The sequence below is a fragment of the Branchiostoma lanceolatum genome, chromosome 1, assembly GCF_035083965.1.
Source record: "Branchiostoma lanceolatum isolate klBraLanc5 chromosome 1, klBraLanc5.hap2, whole genome shotgun sequence".
NCBI classification, from domain to species: Eukaryota; Metazoa; Chordata; class Leptocardii; order Amphioxiformes; family Branchiostomatidae; genus Branchiostoma; species Branchiostoma lanceolatum.
Genome location: NC_089722.1, coordinates 35,134,234 through 35,152,774, shown reverse-complemented (window position 1 = coordinate 35,152,774; position 18,541 = coordinate 35,134,234). Strand labels below are relative to the sequence as shown.

Sequence of the window (18,541 nt, the reverse complement as noted above, 5' to 3'; positions counted from 1 at the left end):
CCACAATGAGGTCGTATGACCAGCTTTTTTTTAGAAGCTCGTTTCTTAATATTTTGATTATAGAAGAAGAACTTTATTGCACGACAATTGTACATGGTATAAAGTATGGCAAGAATTCGTAAACGTTTGTCCAAGTGTTATTTTGAGACAGTCCATTTTTTGCATGGGGAGGAGTATGGGCGAAACATGCTGTATTTGCTCGCAAATGTTGCCTTTCTACGTAGTATTGGAAGGTCTCCTTGTATTAACTAAATGGTGATAAAACTGGCCATTTTGTGTGTTACACAATTATGGTATATTCATAATTACAAAAACACAAACTAAGTTTTTCTATCTTGCTTGTACTCTGGGACTGATGGCTTACAGTTGTCTGAGAGTATGTGTATTGTCCGTATACTCTAAGTTCAAAATGGGTTATTAATAGGAATATAACTAATGCTATGGGTCTATATGAACTCAAATGTTCTGAAACATCTAGACCTGAAGATGGTGACAGACTATGGTTGTGAGTGAACATGAAATAATGTCATAAATCCCCAGGGTGCACAATGTAGTGTCTGTATACTTGGTAGTGTCCGTACACAATGTAAACCAAAGTACAAGGTAAGTACTGAGTAAAAAAAAGGCAAAAGTAGTCCCATCTATTAGCCTTCTTGATGCCGTAGTGTGTACTGTGAAGTGATTTTAATCACATTTTCATTGCAATTTTTCGCCTCTTTTGTTGCAAATTTGTCCCCTCGTATTGCTTCTGTTACCCCATGTAACATTTTGTCAACATACAATAGAATATTATCTGAGTAGCCTACTACCTACATGTATAATATGATACAAATTACAAAATGTATATTCAGACACCACTCTCGGTTCAACAGTACATTATGTAATGTATATGCTGACATATACTCTATGACATTCAAAGCTGAATAGAAACACTTGACAGATAAACTTCACAGATACAGTGTAGTCTTAAAGGCACGCTGCCATTTTCCCTGGCTGCGATACACACGTACCTTTCGGTGAAATTCTATCTTGGTGACAAGAAGTTTACAGTACAGAGCTATCAGTTTTCCGTAGCCCTCCTGTAGGTGTCCCTGAAAATATATCACACAAAGGACAGTCAACAGACCATCTTTAAGATCTCTTTGCATAAGGAGAAAAATAGAGAACTCAGGGTAACATACATTTTTTGTAGGGGGCTGGCAAAGTCATTACCAAGACAATGTTACATATGTAGATGAACTGGACAAAGTATGCATGCCCCGTATGAGTGCTGTCGTTATCATTCTGATGGTAACACATGTATCTCACATGACCTGCATTACCGTAGTCATGTTTTCCGTCTCACCCAAGGCAGCAGCTCGACCGTAGTCAGAGCTCCCGACAGCAGGAGGGCGATACAACCTGCAGTACGTAGTGCTGGGACCGAGTGTGATGTAGAATAAACCGTGTTGTATTCTTTTTATCTCATACCAACCCGAGAAAACACAAATTTCAATCATTATGCTAAATGCACCAAAAATTGAAAAATACGTCCAAAAGTAAATTTCAAATTTTTGGATTTTAGAATTATTCAATTTGGAAGCCTTTGTGATAGAAGTAGAAGCCCATGTGATACATAACAATAGTGGTGTGGATCTAAACCAGAGTTTAGGTTTAGGTTCGGACTCGAGTCCAGAGGTTTAGGTTCAGGTCCGGACTTGAAAGTCCGGACCTGAACAATAGTTTTGGAATATTTTTTTGTGTTACATGTAAAATTGCATATTGGCAGATATTTTACACGTAATTTGAAAACTATATACACGGAATTATATACAGTCAGTAATTAACACAAAAGTTCAGTTATAAACACAAAAACAGCAATGTTTTAATATTTTTCTAGTGCAAATTTCACGATTTAAGGAAGGTTTAAGATGGTTTAAAACAAAAAGGAGTGTATGAGTGAGAGAATTTTTTTTCAAGTCCGGACTTGTTTCCAAACGTTTAGGTTTTTTTGGACTTGAACCTAAACGTTTTACAAGTCCGGAACCGGTCCGGCCGGACCGATCCACACCACTACATAACAAGTAGAAGATCTGTCCAGAACACCCACAACGAACATTATTATGGGCCAGGTATGACATAATCATTATCATAGTATATTTCTTGACTCTTGATCATAAAGAAAAACTCACCCAAAGTCTGCCTAGATCAGATAGGTGACTCACATACTTGTAGGTGTCAGTTAGAGCCTGGATAGAATAAATATGTCAAAAAATATAGAACTCTGCAGCACTAACTTTACTGAAGTAGACAGTGTGGTAGCCTGGAACTAACAAGTCACTCTAAAGGCTACCCAGGTAGTAGGATAAGCTATATATATATATATGAAACACTTGTAAACACTCATAAAGTTAAACAAAGTTCACATCAAAATCTCAGTCATAAGTTTACAGATTACACAGTGAATTGTCCTTTTCATAATTCGTATCTATCAATGTTCCTCTGTTTCTCAATAATAAATGGAATCCATTGGGTTTATAAGATATCCTCATTAATCATGCAAATCAAATTAAGATTTGCATAATAAAAATCTAATCATTCCAAATTATTATCTATCTGCATACCAAATACAAATGAAACCAGGGATCTGTTTTTCAACAGCCCATGACCAGATGTATGGTGGCATAGATTCCAGGACACCAGCTGTTGAGGGTTGCATGTTACAGTATGCAATGTAGCCAAATACTAGTAAGCTTTCCTCAATACTTATGTAACTTAGGTCCTGCCTTGCATAATATGCATCTCATTATGTACACACCAAAAATAAAAATCCATCAACCCCTGCTTAAATTTTTCCAAAGTTTCAAACAAAAAAGCCCACTGCACTCCCAAACAAAGCTACTAGAGGGCCCAGAACTACACCACTTAATATTCTCAGCCCTCTAATGCTAAAAAATCATGTCCATAGCATTTCCAAAACATGAGATTCAAAACCCAGTATACTGCAGTACCGTAGAAAACCCGTAGGGGGACCATAATCTAATCATTTCTTCTTTTTGGAAATTCCTACCAACATACGAAATATCATAAAGATTCATCCATGACTTCTCGAGTTATATGTATGCTGTACACAAACAAAAGCACACACAAACACACACACAAAAACATACATGTTATTGTATTAAGTTCATGCAACCTTCTTGGCGAAGTTAATACATGTAAGTCGATAACCCCGTTCACACTCAAAAAAATGAATCGGATTAAACATTGAATCCGATAGAAATGATCCGATCATTGTTGATATTTGCCGTGTGAATGCTCCCAATCTGATTGGTTTTTCCTCCATCGACCTCCGGGAGATAGTTTGGTAGGATATAAATCAATCCAATCCGATCAAAAACAATTGTGAACTGACAAAGACGCTATGATTGCCGGTGATGTCGGCTGGTTCCGGGGGATGTGAGGTCATTGTACGTGGGGTCATAGTTTGCATTGCACAGGAACACAGAACCCAAGCCACTTCAGATCGCTTCTTGTTTTTTTGTCAACAATGCCCCGCAACTCCTTAACTTCAGGCAGGTGGGGCCATGAGGAGACAAAGCTCCTAATCGCCATCTGGGGCAATTAGGAGGTCCAAGCAAAACTTGGAAAATGTCACCGAAAAAAGGACATTTATCAGGGCATGGCCGAGCATGGCTTCGAGAGGACCCACGACCAGGTCACTAACAAAGTTTAGAATCTTACCCAGATGTACCACAAGGTCCTTCATCAAAATGGAACAAGCGGTAGAGGCAGGAAGACCATGCCATTCTTTGATGAAATATACAAGATTCTCGACGATCACCCCTCTTCCCGCCTGCATGGCATTACTTTTGCGAAACGCAGCGTGCTTCAATCGGATTCGAATCATTCACAGCATACTTTAATCCACTTGGTGATGGGGCAGTGTGAACGCAAAAATCAATCGCGATTGAATCATTTCTGTCGGATTCAATGTTTAATCCGATTAATTTTTTTGAGTGTGAACTGGGTCTATGAGTATGATAATACGTACATGACTGTGCCCCTCCCGCAGCAATTTGTGCAACACGTGGCAGAACTTCCAACAGACGATGGCATTCCCCTGGAGTGGTAACGTGTTGACAATCTTCCAGAAAGTTGCAGCACCCTTCTCCTGGTGTGTGCCGATAATGGTGCTCCTACAGTGTTTCTCCTTGACTGGGACTTCATTAGGGTTGATGGCTTTGTTAATACTCAAGGCCTGGAGGAGGAAACACAATAATGTTGGTACAAATGTATATAGAGCATACCACACAGCCTGCCCATACAAAATGTACATTGGATCACCTGAAGGGTATATTGGCTCGAAATACCATGACTTGTGCATGACTGTGCACATTTGCGCACGTAAAACTGTGTACATAATTTCATACCTGGCAGCGGAAACCTCTGAAAATCTTAGTTAGGGCAAACTTTGACGCGGTAACCCGTCAATCTAGTAGAAGTCTTAGTTATTTCGTGAACTACACGGGGTTCTGTGAGGCGTCATCGTTACGAGGACATATTATATGGCCTGATTCAACGTATCGTGATTGCACTACGACTGATTGTATGGAGGGTTCGAAGTACTCATTTCGGCGCGTAACACCTGTCTGCAGAAGACAGGCATGGCTCTGTGCACTTTAATATCTGCACCTGTTTAGACACCGAGGAGGACGGGTGATCACATCTGAGCTGTAGCATCCAAGGTTGAGCAAGTATTGGATATTCGCCTTCGCCGTAGGCAGAAGGATATGTTTTTGGTAGAAATTGTCTACATTAGAATCATGCAAAGAAAACAGATAATTGACCAGTTCGATTGCTGGGGACAACTGACAGAAGAAAACAAACCTCAACTTCTCAACAGTCTCCAAAATGGACCAAAATTTTCAAGAAAAGGGTTTTCAAAGGTTTAGTGTAGGGACATTTTTCACACTCCACTGCGTAACGCAACTGTGACGTCTTCCCTTAAAATATCCAGCCCTGTTGACCCTGATTCCTGCTGTGTCTGTCTACCACACGTCTGGGAATTTCCCACCAGTCTAAAGAATAAACAAGAACATAGTCTGGAGTGAAAGACAGAAGATCCCAATGTCAACCATAAGCTGGCCATGGGTGACCTCACCAAAAAGGCATCCCAGCAACCAACATGATTCAACAAACATGTCCACACAACTTCCATTAGATATGGTGACACAGTTTCTTATATTCATTTGACTTTACATTCCAGCCATCAAGTGTTCCAGGCAGTTTAACTTCCTGGATTTCCAACTTCCGGTAACAATTCCAAGATATTATGACACAACCTATGTGAAAGTCTTGAATACTTGTCTGACAGCCATTCATTTCAAATCATTTGTTAAGAATTGCTGATAATAGCCTTTGTAAATTGTACATGTACATGAGTGTCCAAGAGCCATACACGTTGTTGTTGTTGTCTCTGTTATGCGGCTTTCACATCGGCTAATGCCATGGTGTCTTGTGCTTTTCTTCTACTCTATAATGAGTGCAAGCAGAGGTTTGACTCTGGCTTGTTATCTTTGCCGAGTAATAGTACTCGGGGAAGATTATGTTTTTGGTTGAGCCAGCTGTTTGGTGGGTCTGTATGTATGTCAAGAGCATAACTCAAGAAACCTTTGACGAATCTTTATGATTTTTGGTAGGTGTGCAAAGGAAGGTCAAGTTCAAAAATGGTTCACCTTGCGTTTTTCAACAGTACTGCAGCGGACTTTCAATTTTTGTGTGTTTGTTTGCAGGCAAAAAAAGTGACGGAAACGTTGATGGATCCTCATAATTTTTTGTAGGTGTGTAGATGGAAACGGAGGTCAAGTTCAAAAATGGTTCCCCTGACATTTTCCTACAGTACTGCAGCGGGCTTTGTGTGGATGTGAATTTGTATGTGGATAACATAACTGGTCATGATTTTTGTGTGGTAGATAGCTCATGCCACAGGAATTAAGTTGTGTAAGTTTGGGCCCCCTAGCGTCTTGTTTGGAACTGCAGTGGGTGTTTTTGTTTTGACCTTCGGACATGAATAACTTGAGAAGGGGTCGACAGATCGTCGTGAAGTTTTGTATGTAGAGAGCTCAGATGGTGCTTTACACAATCAATGACTAACTATGCAAATCAGGAGCTAATCTGTATAATTAGTAAGGATAGTTTGTAAATCCACTACATTATATAACGGGGCACGTGACTGTGTTCCCGAAACAGGTCAACAGAGGGCCTTGCCTAAAAGTATGAATAAACAGATGGGGCACATAAATAAACAGACGGGGCAGTCTGCACTCAAAGCAGATGTGTGGGTCCGGTTGTTTTTTATCGTGTTCAGTTTAGGCATTTTTTGTCCAACACACGGTTGGAGACATAACGAAAAGGGGACAAAATAGAAAGCCTGACAAAAACACCTAAAAACATGTCAAAAACCAGCCGGACCCACTCCTCTGCTCAGAGAGTACACAGCACCAAAACTGCACCACTGCATGCTAGGTATTACCTAGCACCGTATGGAAAAGTCACATGTACTATGTCTTGCAAAATGTGTATGATATGGAATAAAGATTTATTCTATTCTTATATATTGACTGTACCATTTAATTATAACTTTCAATTTTTTTGATGACCAGTTATAACATATATCAGCACACTATACACATATAGTAGTCCTGTACCACCAAATGATTTTTATCCCTATCTAGACTGGACTCATCCCCCCCCCCATCATAACTTTCAAACGGTATGGTGTATGATCAAGTTTGCAGGGGTTATAAGCATGTAAATATTAATCACTCTCCACAACAAGCCTTGATTATTTGGCGAAGATAATGTGTTCGTGGAAGTCTAGTTTTTGACATGTTTTTAGGCATTTTTGTCAGGCTTTCTGGAGAGCAGAACCTCTGCTTGGAGAGTACTTTTCCTCATGATTCTCTTCTGTCTCATGTGCTATAATCAATAATGTTATGTTATGTAATATGTTTTGTTATCATGTATGGTCCATATTATAGGTATGGGCGATACATATTGTATTTGGTCATGTTTCTTTCTTCTCCTGTCAAATCTTCAAATTGATTCATCTCGGCCAAATGAGCTGAAATTTGGAATACCTTTATAAAGGATTATTGAGGATTTTTAGCCATTTTTAGTACATTTAGGCCTTCTGTGCTGTGGAATTACATCCAAATGATGTGAAATTTGCTATGGGGGTACATTGAACAAATATTCAAAGAACCCCATTCCCACTTTCGGCATACCATTATAACATTATGGATGTCAAAAATAACTTATAACATTATACCCTGTTGTTTGAGCAACTGAAATCACAAAAAGTTGAGCACCACCCACGAAATAGCGTTTCAGAGGGTCAAGATTTCAAAATTTTCCGGGGGAGTATGTACCCGTACCTCCCTAGTACTGTATTGTCGCGCATTTGGCGCTCGTAATCGTGATCACGAACATTTCGTCCCACCATTACGAAATTTCCTGCCGCCGCCTCTGAATTTAAAGAGTTTGGAGCAGGCGTGCGAGAATGCATGGCGTACCTGGTTTCTTTCCACAAGATCAGGGCTACTATTACTAAAGTCGTTAACGTTAGTAGTGGCAACTAACCATCGTCTTCAGGGGTATCTCATTCTCATGTTTTAAATATGTAACAATCCGTTTTCAACGCGGTCGGCGATCCTTTGACGTCAACACCGCCTGAATAGCATAGCGAAGCTGCTGAATTTACCGTTAAGCATTGCCGGCCGGCCTGGATTTAATGTTAACGGGGGGTGTCCATAGTCCGGTAAGGTCCATAGTCCGGTAAGGTTTTAAAAACTGTTGTTGCAGAGATACATGTATGCATGGGTAGCTGTACATGATAAGTACACCTAGTTATGGTCTCATTCATGAGTTTTTCCGCCCCATAGGCTTACATGTTATAAAACGTGTTTTACATGGGCGCGTTCGTAATGAAGCTATAGGAAATGCACCGATGTCATTCATTCTCTGTTGAGCTCATCTACCCTAGATCATTTGAAAAAATTGCCAACTACCAGTTGGCATACAATACCTTTTTATGGCAATTAAAAACGGCACTTAGCTAGACCCCCTAAATAGGCACTTTCCAGATGGAAGTGATCGACCGAATTACCGCCAATGTCCGGCTGTGGACGTCCGACCTCGCGCGCGGCTGCCGAACTTTACCTGTTAATTTCTTCCGTTACAAACAAGCTTTCATCAGTTTGACGCTTGATATCAGCTGGCCTAGCTAAAAGGGATTTTCACACCGATATAGACACATGTACATGCAGCCGTTCATTTTTTTGGGCAACGGACTCTTTTAGGGTACCCACTCGGAGCAATACATAAATGAGACCTTAAGTATAATGTATTAAGTCAATAATGATTAAAACGAAAGAAAACTATCTTCTCCATCATCCTTGAAAGTTCAGGTGTCTTACGTCGACGCATTGGCCTTTGACACCTGTGAAAAGCATGAAGCGCCCCCTAGCGGACGCGGTTCAGGAGAGAACAGATTGTGCGGCTTTTAGTGATTCTGGGCTTCAAATTACGCCCATGCTGGCCAGCAAGCATGTTTTTGAGCTTGGCTGATATGCGATCAAAGGCGTACAGGACTAGACAACGACTCAAAGTGCTGCTTTGTGCGCAGCCTGGCTGGGTAGACTCTGAAAGAACGAGGATGGAATCTGGGTACAGACACAAAGACGGCCGTCGGAATCATCCTAAGATACACGATTAAGGCAAGATACACGAATAAGGCATGGGGGAAGGGGGGGTGTCGCCGTCAGCCAAAGTGTATTCCATAGCCTTTTACTTGACACCGAGCTTTACGTCTGGAAGTGTATTGCAATATGCTAGCTTGCGTACGCGTTAGCTGCAGTTTAGTGAGGTACGTGCGTCGTTGTGCCTGTTGACACCTAATTTTCCAACACAAAACGCAACAGAAGGAACAGAAGGATGCTCTATTTCGTGTATTTACGATCTGAAACTTTAGTCTTCTTTCAAATGGCTTCTATTTCTAGCAAAGCACAATACAATGAAAAAAAACAATAAAAACGCCCCTCAAAAATGTAGACTAGTCCGTTGCCATGGCAACTTGCGGTCAGAAAATGCGGGGTGACGCCGGGTTATCAATCGTTTTGAAATTTACGCTCCAGCGCCAATCGTTGATTTTTTATGAATATTTTCCATTTTTATTTAAGGTCTCATTCATGAGTTTTTCCGCCCCATAGGCTTACATGTTATAAAACGTGTTTTACATGGGCGCGTTCGTAATGAAGCTATAGGAAATGCACCGATGTCATTCATTCTCTGTTGAGCTCATCTACCCTAGATCATTTGAAAAAAATTGCCAACTACCAGTTCAATGTTGGCATACAATACCTTTTTATGGCAATTAAAAACGGCACTTAGCTAGACCCCCTAAATAGGCACTTTCCAGCTGAAAGTGATCGACCGAATTACCGCCAATGTCCGGCTGTGGACGTCCGACCTCGCGCGCGGCTGCCGAACTTTACCTGTTAATTTCTTCCGTCACAAACAAGCTTGCATCAGTTTGACGCTTGATATCAGCTGGCCTAGCTAAAAGGGATTTTTACACCGATATAGACACATGTACATGCAGCCGTTCATTTTTTTGGGCAACGGACTCTTTTAGGGTACCCACTCGGAGCAATACATAAATGAGACCTTATGGACTAAACCTTTATGTAAATCACCACGAAGTTGGAGTATGTGTTGAAGTTGGTAAGCCCCAACGGATAAAGATTTTTAAAATTGTACAAGTCTGACGCCTTCCGTGCGGGTTGACGAGCGAATGCATCGTGAACATGCCCTTCGAAACTCTTTAATTGTTCATCGTAGAATACAACAGGAAAAAAGATACCACCATAGATAGGAAGGACATTCATTATATTTCCTCTAAAAACAAACCTATATACCATCTTTGCCTTTAAAGTTGGATAATCGGAGTTAAAATGACGCCGCGGTGTTCATCCTGTCTCTCCGCCATCTTTACCAATCACGGATGACGGCAGCCAAAAGAGGTGTCCAACACAATTAAATTAGTCAACCTGCCGGTAGAGCGCCGACCATTCCAGAAAATTTAACCCTACCGACTAAAAAAATCCCATAGATATTGCTTCTGCCAATAACAAGGTTGAAAAGACCATCAAGGAAGCCGAAAGCGTGAAGGCATACAACCGCAGGCAACGTAAACAATGTCCCGCCATAATTTTGTTTGCCAGCGGCAGGTTGATCTCGCCGTGAGAGGGGAAATTTCTATCTCACCGTATTTGAACAATTACTGTAATACAAAATATGGCACAGATTTGCGACAAAAAAATAATATTGCAAGGCTTTAGTGTAATTCTATCCACATGGGATGCTTAAACATGAACGGTAATGACCTGCTTGTCACCTTACCGGAGTTTGGACCCCCTTTCTGTGTTAGAAGGTTCCACTAGAATGCAAACCCCAAAAGTGTCGTGACTTTTGTGTGCAATAAAACCGTGTGCAAAAAAAGTGCGGAACGCTACTGTTTAAATGAAAACTATGTCTGTGTAGCTTTAATCACAGTTATATGCCTGTTACAAGATCTAAGATTATTTTTGATGGGTTCAGAGCAAAATGTACGATGACAGAAGACAAGCGCATTCACTTAGAACAGTTACCGGACTATGGACACCCCCGTTACCGTTAAGCGTTGCCGGTGTCCCAGGGATTTCGCACCGCCCTGATTTTGAACCCCCCCGGTGCGAAATCACTAGGGATCTCGAACCCCCCCGGTGCGAAATCCCTAGCGATCTTGCACTCCCCAGCAAGTGATCTCGCACCCCCTCCTCGAACCCCCCTAGGGATTTTGCCCCCCCCCCAATTATTTCGAAAGGTGCTCTGTCTGTGCAGCAATTATATTTAATTCTGCATTTTAATATAATAAAGCCATAGTTTAACGTGGTAATCGAGAGTATTACAAGTTGCTGTGTCTGACAGGACAAACATCTAAGACTCCGGGGACCCATGCCCTGGACTAATGTAACGCTACTAGTATTTGTATGTTGTTTGTGGCAAAGCATGTCTGCTGTGTAGAAAGTTTATAGAACAGCACTTGAATATTGCAAGAAAGTATGTGCTATGGAACTTACTAGCAGGGCTTGAAATACTGGGTGCATGTGCACCCAGTGCACCCAATTTTGGAGCTGTGCACCTAATTTTTTACTGTGGGTGCACTGGTGCACCCAAATATTTTCGTACGGTTTAATGTGTAAAGGTATCACTGCACACTAGTACACAGCATATTCTTGACATCTAAGTGTAAGAAAATAATAAAATCTTTGTTGTAGTACTTGTTTAAGATTTTCATGTTAGAATCTGAGTTAATTTCGATTTTGAAAGCTTCAAAACTGTGTGGCGAGATTGCGTGCCAAACGCGCATGGACTTCCTGGTCCGGCTTGCAACACTGGACAAGAGAACACTGACTTCCTCTCGTTCCCGGGCCCTTCACAAGTCACATGATCAAAACATGACGTCCTTTGTTTCAGGAATTTCCGACACTTTCTGTGATAACTTCGGGGACGAAAAAATGTTAAATTTGTTTATTTCTGTCTTGACCTCGCTAATCTCCGCTGTCCTATCGTCACTGTCTGCGGGTCGGCAAAATTCGGGTTTAGATTTCAGGGATGTTCATACCGTCTCAAACATGTCCAAGCAAATTTCCTTGTTGCGATTTCTTCAAGGTCCGAGGTCAGGGCATGAGCGTCACAGAAGCGACGATAGCGGCCCTTCAAGCCCTGGTGATTCCAGCGATGAAGCTGAAAGCCAGGAAGGACAAGAAGCACCGCCTTATCAGCCAGAGGAAGGAGAAACATCCAGTTCTTCCGCCGAGGCAGAGGGGGAGGGGGCGCCCACGTGCGGGAGCCTGAAGAAAACAATAACATTGCCGACCGTCCACGGTGTCACTTCCCCCGGAAACGGAGTTGGAGTCGGCATCGGACTCGGAGTCAGAAGAAGAAGCGGACGGCGATTTTTCGGAGAGAGAAGAGACTGCCAAAAGACCAAGACTTTTTTTTTTAATGTCACCCAGTAATCTTTTAAATATAATGCTTTCCTTTGTTTATTTCTTCCGAGGCGTTGATTTTTTTCTTCACCAAGGTCGATGTTAATAATGCACGGGGACCCTTCTTCGTCGCTAGTTTGTTTTATTGAAATTTTATCGAGAATATGAATGCACCACAGTAATTTTGTAGATGTATTAAAAAAATATTTACTGTCTTTGATGATTAATAAATACACTTTTCATTCGAATCATTTCTATTTTTACTTTATTCTATGGTTATTCCTGTTTTTGACTTTGCAAGTAAAATGTAACATACCATTGTTTCATAAATACAACGGAAATTATATATTTTCTAAGAAGAGGAACAGTAAGGTTTGTGATTAGATTTTGCTTACAATAGCTATATTCTATTTCATTTTATGTGGTGCACCCAAAATTTTTTTGGTGCACCCAATTTTTTAGGTTGGGTGCACCAGTGCACCTATTCCCAAAACTGAATTTCGAGCCCTGTACTAGTGACTATAAGGGTAACAATAGTTATGTTTATTGGTGTCTGAAAATGTAATTTGAAATTGCTGGAGAGATTTACAAATTGCAAAATTGAAAGTACCTTTTTTTGCAATTTGATGTGTTGTCTTGTCTTTGTTCAGAACATGAAAGGTTAACAAAGGGTAATTTTTGCATTATATACTCGTAAACGTAAAACAATTACTGTATTTTGGTCTTATCATATATATACTACAGGAACCGAAATTATACAACCAAAACTATGCATGAAGTAATGTTCATTTACTATTATTCACATTCAATTTATCAAACATAGCATCTGATAGTAGCCACTGTGAATTATGAATGCCGTAATCGGACAAAGTGGAAGGGACTGAAGGAAGACTGATTGCAGCTGCAGGATGTTTCAACTACTGCAGCAGCAGAAAACTGTGGACTACTACTAACAGAACACATACTATAGTATGGGGCTAACAAATTGATTTGGAAGGGGGGGTGCGAGATCACCAGAGGGGTACGAAATCGCTAGCGATTTCGCAACGGGGGGTTCGAGATCCCTAGTGATGTCGAACCGGGGGGTTCAAATTCACGGGGGGTGCGAGATCCCTGTGACACCGGCCGTCCTGAATTTACCGTTAAGCGTTGCCAGTACCCCCCATGCAGACTCTCACTATACATTTCCGTATCGCACGACGGGATATTTCATCTACACAAAATGCTATTACAATGTAATCAGTCCATTAAGACAGCCACTGTGGACTAAGCCAAAAATAATTACTCAAGCAACTGGATGAGATTTTGAAACAGTCAGACGTTTCAGACAGTATCCACTGTCTTTCGTCAGTGACTAACGATAGGACTGAGAACACCAGGTTTTATACCAAAACTTTGAATAGATATGTTAATGAGGTTAAGACAATTTAGGATGTCTTGAAGTAGTCTTTAAAAAAGGTTGATTCAAGACAAATTTTTATGCCAATAGTTCAATTAGCTACTGTTGTTTCAGTACAGTAAAACAGTAACTAAATGTTGCTTGTCCGGGGGTGCGGGGTGGGGGGCAGTGCATTATCCCAGGTGCCTGACAGTTGAACGCGTAGACCCCCTTTCCTGTTGAGGGCGGGGTTGTACATCCTCTCATATATTGCTTCTCTGACTCCCCGTTCGAACCAGCGGGCTTCACGATCTAGGATGTCCGTGGATTCGAGATTGAATGAGTGTCCCTGGTTGTGTTTTAGATGGTGGAAAATGGCAGAGGAGTAGCGGTTAGCGCTCTTTCTGCAATGTTCACTGTACCTTTCTTTTAGTGGTCGACTTGTCTCCCCAATGTACGTGTTGTTGCAGTTCGGTTCCTCACATTGCAGTTTGTAGATGACATTGGCTTTGATGCCTTTTTCGGGCTTGTCTTTTGGATGGACCAGTTTCTGCCTGAGAGTTGAGTGAGGTTTAAAGTTAGTGGCAATGTTGAAGTTTTGGAAGATACGTCTGAGTTTTTCCGATACGCCTTGGACGTAGGGAATGGTAATGTTGACCTTGTTTCTGTTGGTCAATGGTTTGCACTTGAGTGTTTTCTTAGACTGGTCAGAAGGTTTGAGGGCCTTGTTGAAGGTCCAATTTTGGTAGCCACACTTGGCTAAAGCCGAACGGAGATGTCTGTGTTCTTCTGTTTTCGCTTCGTCTGAGGTGATGACATTGTCTGCTCGATGGAAGAGCGTTTTAATCACTGCTAGTTTGTGTTCCAAAGGGTAGTGGGAATCAAAGGCCAGATATTGATCAGTGTGGGTCGGTTTCCTGTACACTTCGAACTGAAGGTTGCCATCCTTCTCTATGATGGTTTTGGTGTCTAAGAAGGGGAGCATGTTGTTTTGACACGACTCCTGTGTGAACTTGATGTTGTCATCTACCTGGTTAATGTGGTCAAAGAAGTCATTAGCTACTCTCTTCTTAAGCCTACACCAAGTGTCGTCTACGTAGCGAAACCAGTTTGCTGGGGGAGGGCCATTGAAAGTACTGAGGGCTTTGTTCTCAAACTTCTCCATATACAGGTTCACTACAATGGGCGATACCGGTGATCCCATAGCACAGCCGTGCACTTGCTGGAAAAACTGTTGTTTGTAAGTGAAATAAGTGCACCCTAGGCAGAGGTCTAGCAGTTCGCATATGTGGTCCACAGAGAGTTTGGTTCTATCTGCAAGTGTGTCGTCGGCCTCCAAGGCCTCCCTAACTACTGATACTGCCTCCTTGGGGGGTATGCAAGTGAAAAGCGAGCACACATCATATGAAGTGATGATTTCATCTTCTGCTACAGTGATGTCTTTGATTTTTTGGACGAAGTCTGCACTATTCTGTACATGGTGTTGAGACTTTCCCACCAATGGTCCCAAGATCTTAGCCAGATGACCTGCTAGGTTATAAGTGACAGATCCTATACCAGATACTATGGGTCGTAGAGGGACACCGGGTTTGTGAATTTTGTGAAGGCCGTAGAATGCTGGGGGTTGTTCTGTTGTGGGATTGAGCTTTAGATAGGTGGCCTGGTCCAGAAACTTGTCATCTCTCAATTTCTCGAGAGCTTTATGGATTTCTTTTTTGAACTTGTTTGTGGGGTTCTTTTTCAAGGGCCTGTATGTGTCTTTGTCCCCTAATAGGTCTTGGACTTTCCTGTCATACTGTTCTCTGTCTAAGACTACTGTGCATCTGCCTTTGTCTGCAGGAAGGATCACTATGTCTTGATTAGTGGCCAAATCCTTGAGCGCAGTTTGTTCTTCACGGGTGATGTTGCTAGAAGGGGGTTTAGAGACTTTCAGAGTGGTAGCTACTTTGGTGCGTAAGGCTTCAGCCTTTTTATATGGTATGTGGGCCCGACGAATTGCTGATTCAGTTTCTGTGATAATGTCAATATTGGGGATTTTGTTAGGCGCTACTGCGAAATTTAGTCCTTTGGAAAGTAGGGATTCCTCCGGTTCTGTAAGAGTGTGACTGCTCAGGTTCTTAACCCACCTCTCGTCTGTTCTACTTGGTGTTATGCTTTTGGGTTTGGAACTGTTAGATCTCCAGTTGGGGTCCTTGTCTGCTGAACTAATCATTTCCTTCCGTTCTAAACGTTCAAATTTGTTCTTCTGTCTGACCTTTCCTTTCTCGTGTTGAGATAGTTGTCCGTGTGTTATGAATTTCTCAGTTTCTGCAAAGGTCTCTTCTGATAGTTGTTCCCTCAGTACTTGTACCAGGTTAGCTTTTCTCGCGTTCAGCCCGTCCAGTTTATAGTTGATCTGTCTTACCCTCTCGTTTAGTAGCTTTCTTTCGGCGTTGAGAATGATTTTGTTGGCGTTGAAGCCTCTGACGGAGGTCTTTAGGCGTAAACTGACAGGAGTGACACTTACCTTGAGGCACCGCAAACTGAAGCGTAGATGGTTCCGGTAGTCCGCAATCTTCCTGCTGGTGTTCTCCAGATTCACTGTGGACTAGTCTGTATTTACTTTCGCTGCTCCAATTTATTGTTATGAGAGTAAAACGCAAGATGATGGGCTCGTCCCAAAACCGGGCGTCGATCGCTCCACTTACCTGAAATCTCTCGAAATTCTGCCGCTCAGTGTCCAAACTGTTGGACGACTGCCGTCGACTTAATACTCTGGACATGGAAATGGACATCTCTGCTCAACCAAGGCAATCTTGAAGAAATATGACAAGAAATTACCCTCGTCAGGCGTTCACTTCCCGCATGATTTGCTCATCAAATACCGGAAGTCTGCGCAAGGGAGGATGGGATATGAAACATCTGGTTCCCACAGCGCCCTCTAGTGGATACAAGTAACGTTACAGGTATGACCAGCGCCCTCTAGTAAATTATTGATACAACTACAGGTATGACCAGGACTGAAACACGAGTTCGGAGACTTCATACCTCCATGAAATATTCAGATCCTTTGTAGATTTATTCTAATTAACAGGTTTACAGGTTAGTGGTTTCGTCGGCGTCCATGTGTAACGTTAACTTACATAACAAATGGTCTAACATTAACGTTAGTGTCCAGGACTTGGGCTTGTTAACTTACGGACGTCTCTATGGTATCAGTACAATTCGGCACCAGGACAATTCGACACCAGGACAATTCGGCACCAGGACAATTTGGCAGTCAGCACCAGGACGATTCGGCACCAGGTAGGATGTAACGTTTTACCATGCAATGTAACAATTAATGGAAAATGTATGTAAATACATAACTATTTGAAATATATGTTTAAATGCACACATATAACATTATATTTTTCTGGCATTTCTTTTCCTTCTCCTACCATATCTTAGTATGAATCAAACTTCTTCCTCTGTGGACCAAATTACCTGAAATTACACTGCAACGCTCTGGAACCCGTCAAGTCGTCCACAACGTCACACAGAAGAACCTTCCTCCCAGCCACGGTTAAACACTGGAACTCTCTGCCACAGGACATTATGACTCTTAAGGACAAATGCAAATTTAAGTACAGTATTGATCGCCACCTTAGTCCCTCGCCAGCGCCCTATTACATAGATATTAGCTGCTAGGCTTAGGTATGGCGCTAGGCATAGAAAGGACAAAAATTTGCACAACGGTACGGTGGGCAAATATCCCCTGGTGGTTATTTACATTTTTGTGATATAACGTTAGGCCTTTACATCATTTTCATTTGTTGTATTTGCTATTTTTAGACAAAGAAATGTATATTTCACCGACAGAAACGCCCTGGTACTACGGCATACTGAGGGTCCTACGCACGTCCATGCCAAATTTCAGGTTCTCATACAAGGGCAAAGATGTCAAAAATGTCAAAAATCCTAGAATTGATTGATTGATCATCTTGAAGCAATGTATGCTTACAACATTCTGTGGGCATCTATCCAAGACATCCCCATGCCAAATTTCAGGTCATTTGGCTGTAACACCAGGGCACAGGAGCCGAAATATACATTTTTGGTCTAAAATGAAGAAAAAAAACCTAAAACTCAATCATTCTTAAGGCCTATAGCGTTACATTGCATCGTATACATACACATAGTATCTAAAATGATGAAGGTGCCGACTCCTCAGGTGCTGAATCGTCCTGGTGCCGAATCGGTGTGGTGCCGAATCGGTCTGGTGCCGAATCGGTCTGGTGCCGAATCAGTCTGGTGCCGAATCGGTACAACCCCGCCCTCCCGAGAATTTTGAAAATCTGAAGGAGGTGCGGGGCTGTACCAAATCCACATATACAAGCAATCTGCCCATCCTTTAACATACTTAGAACATGAAGCAATATTCCCTTTTATTCCAGTCAATCCAAGGCAAAGACAGATGTACCCATGTTTTGAACAAACATTTTTTCTGAGCCCAGTATTCATGTTTTAATAGATTTTTGTTGCATTGCTTTGCGATGATTAACCCCCACCCCCACCCCCCCCCACCCCCGCACCTCATAATCAACATGCTGACTTCAAAGGCTTACTTTGCAACACTTCCGTCGCGCCAACTTACTAGTATCATGTGTAGGCCGGCCACGAACCTTATCAAACAGTCCTGACAGCAGTATTAGAAATGCTTTTGTTTCATGTTCGCAGCTACATGTAGAACTCACAATCCCGTTGTTGCCTTGGTGTGTAACTTGGCATATCGTTTGCTAGGTTGGGCGTGTGGATGCACAATGTCTTTTTTGCACCGTAACTGCTTTTATCGTCAATGTAATATCGTAATTGCACCCCTACATTGATGCGCATGTGGAACTGCCCTCCCATAGGGCTCTTGATTTAATCCGGCCCGACATCGGGTGATGTCGTAAGCAGATATAGGGTGGGTTTTTCACTACTTGCTGTGGTTGTTTAGTTACTGTTACATTGTAAGATATACAACGTGCATCACCACAATCTAGCAAACGATATACCAAGTTACATACCAATGCAGCGACGGCATCGTGAGTTCTAGCTGCAAACGTCTGCATCAGAACCCTATTTT

General features: G+C 41.9%; 1 protein-coding gene across 10 annotated transcripts in view; it reads right to left on the bottom strand.

Annotated features, from left to right (window-relative positions):
- LOC136421056 (huntingtin-interacting protein 1-like) overlaps positions 1 to 16,344 on the bottom strand; it is a 121,460-nt gene extending 105,116 nt beyond the window's left edge. For 6 of the 10 annotated variants that reach the window (XM_066408234.1, XM_066408218.1, XM_066408242.1 and 3 more), the window contains exons 1-4: positions 16,140 to 16,342; positions 4,034 to 4,240; positions 2,172 to 2,228; positions 1,011 to 1,091 (exon numbers count right to left, since the gene is read on the bottom strand). In XM_066408234.1, coding sequence (XP_066264331.1) covers positions 1,011 to 1,091; positions 2,172 to 2,228; positions 4,034 to 4,240; positions 16,140 to 16,226 — 432 coding nt within the window. In that variant the 5' untranslated portion in view covers positions 16,227 to 16,342. Of the gene's footprint in view, positions 1 to 1,010; positions 1,092 to 2,171; positions 2,229 to 4,033; positions 4,241 to 16,139 lie in introns of all 10 variants that reach the window. The other 4 variants (XM_066408203.1, XM_066408264.1, XM_066408272.1 and 1 more) reach the window with 2 other exon arrangements.
- Positions 16,345 to 18,541: the final 2,197 nt, after the last annotated feature.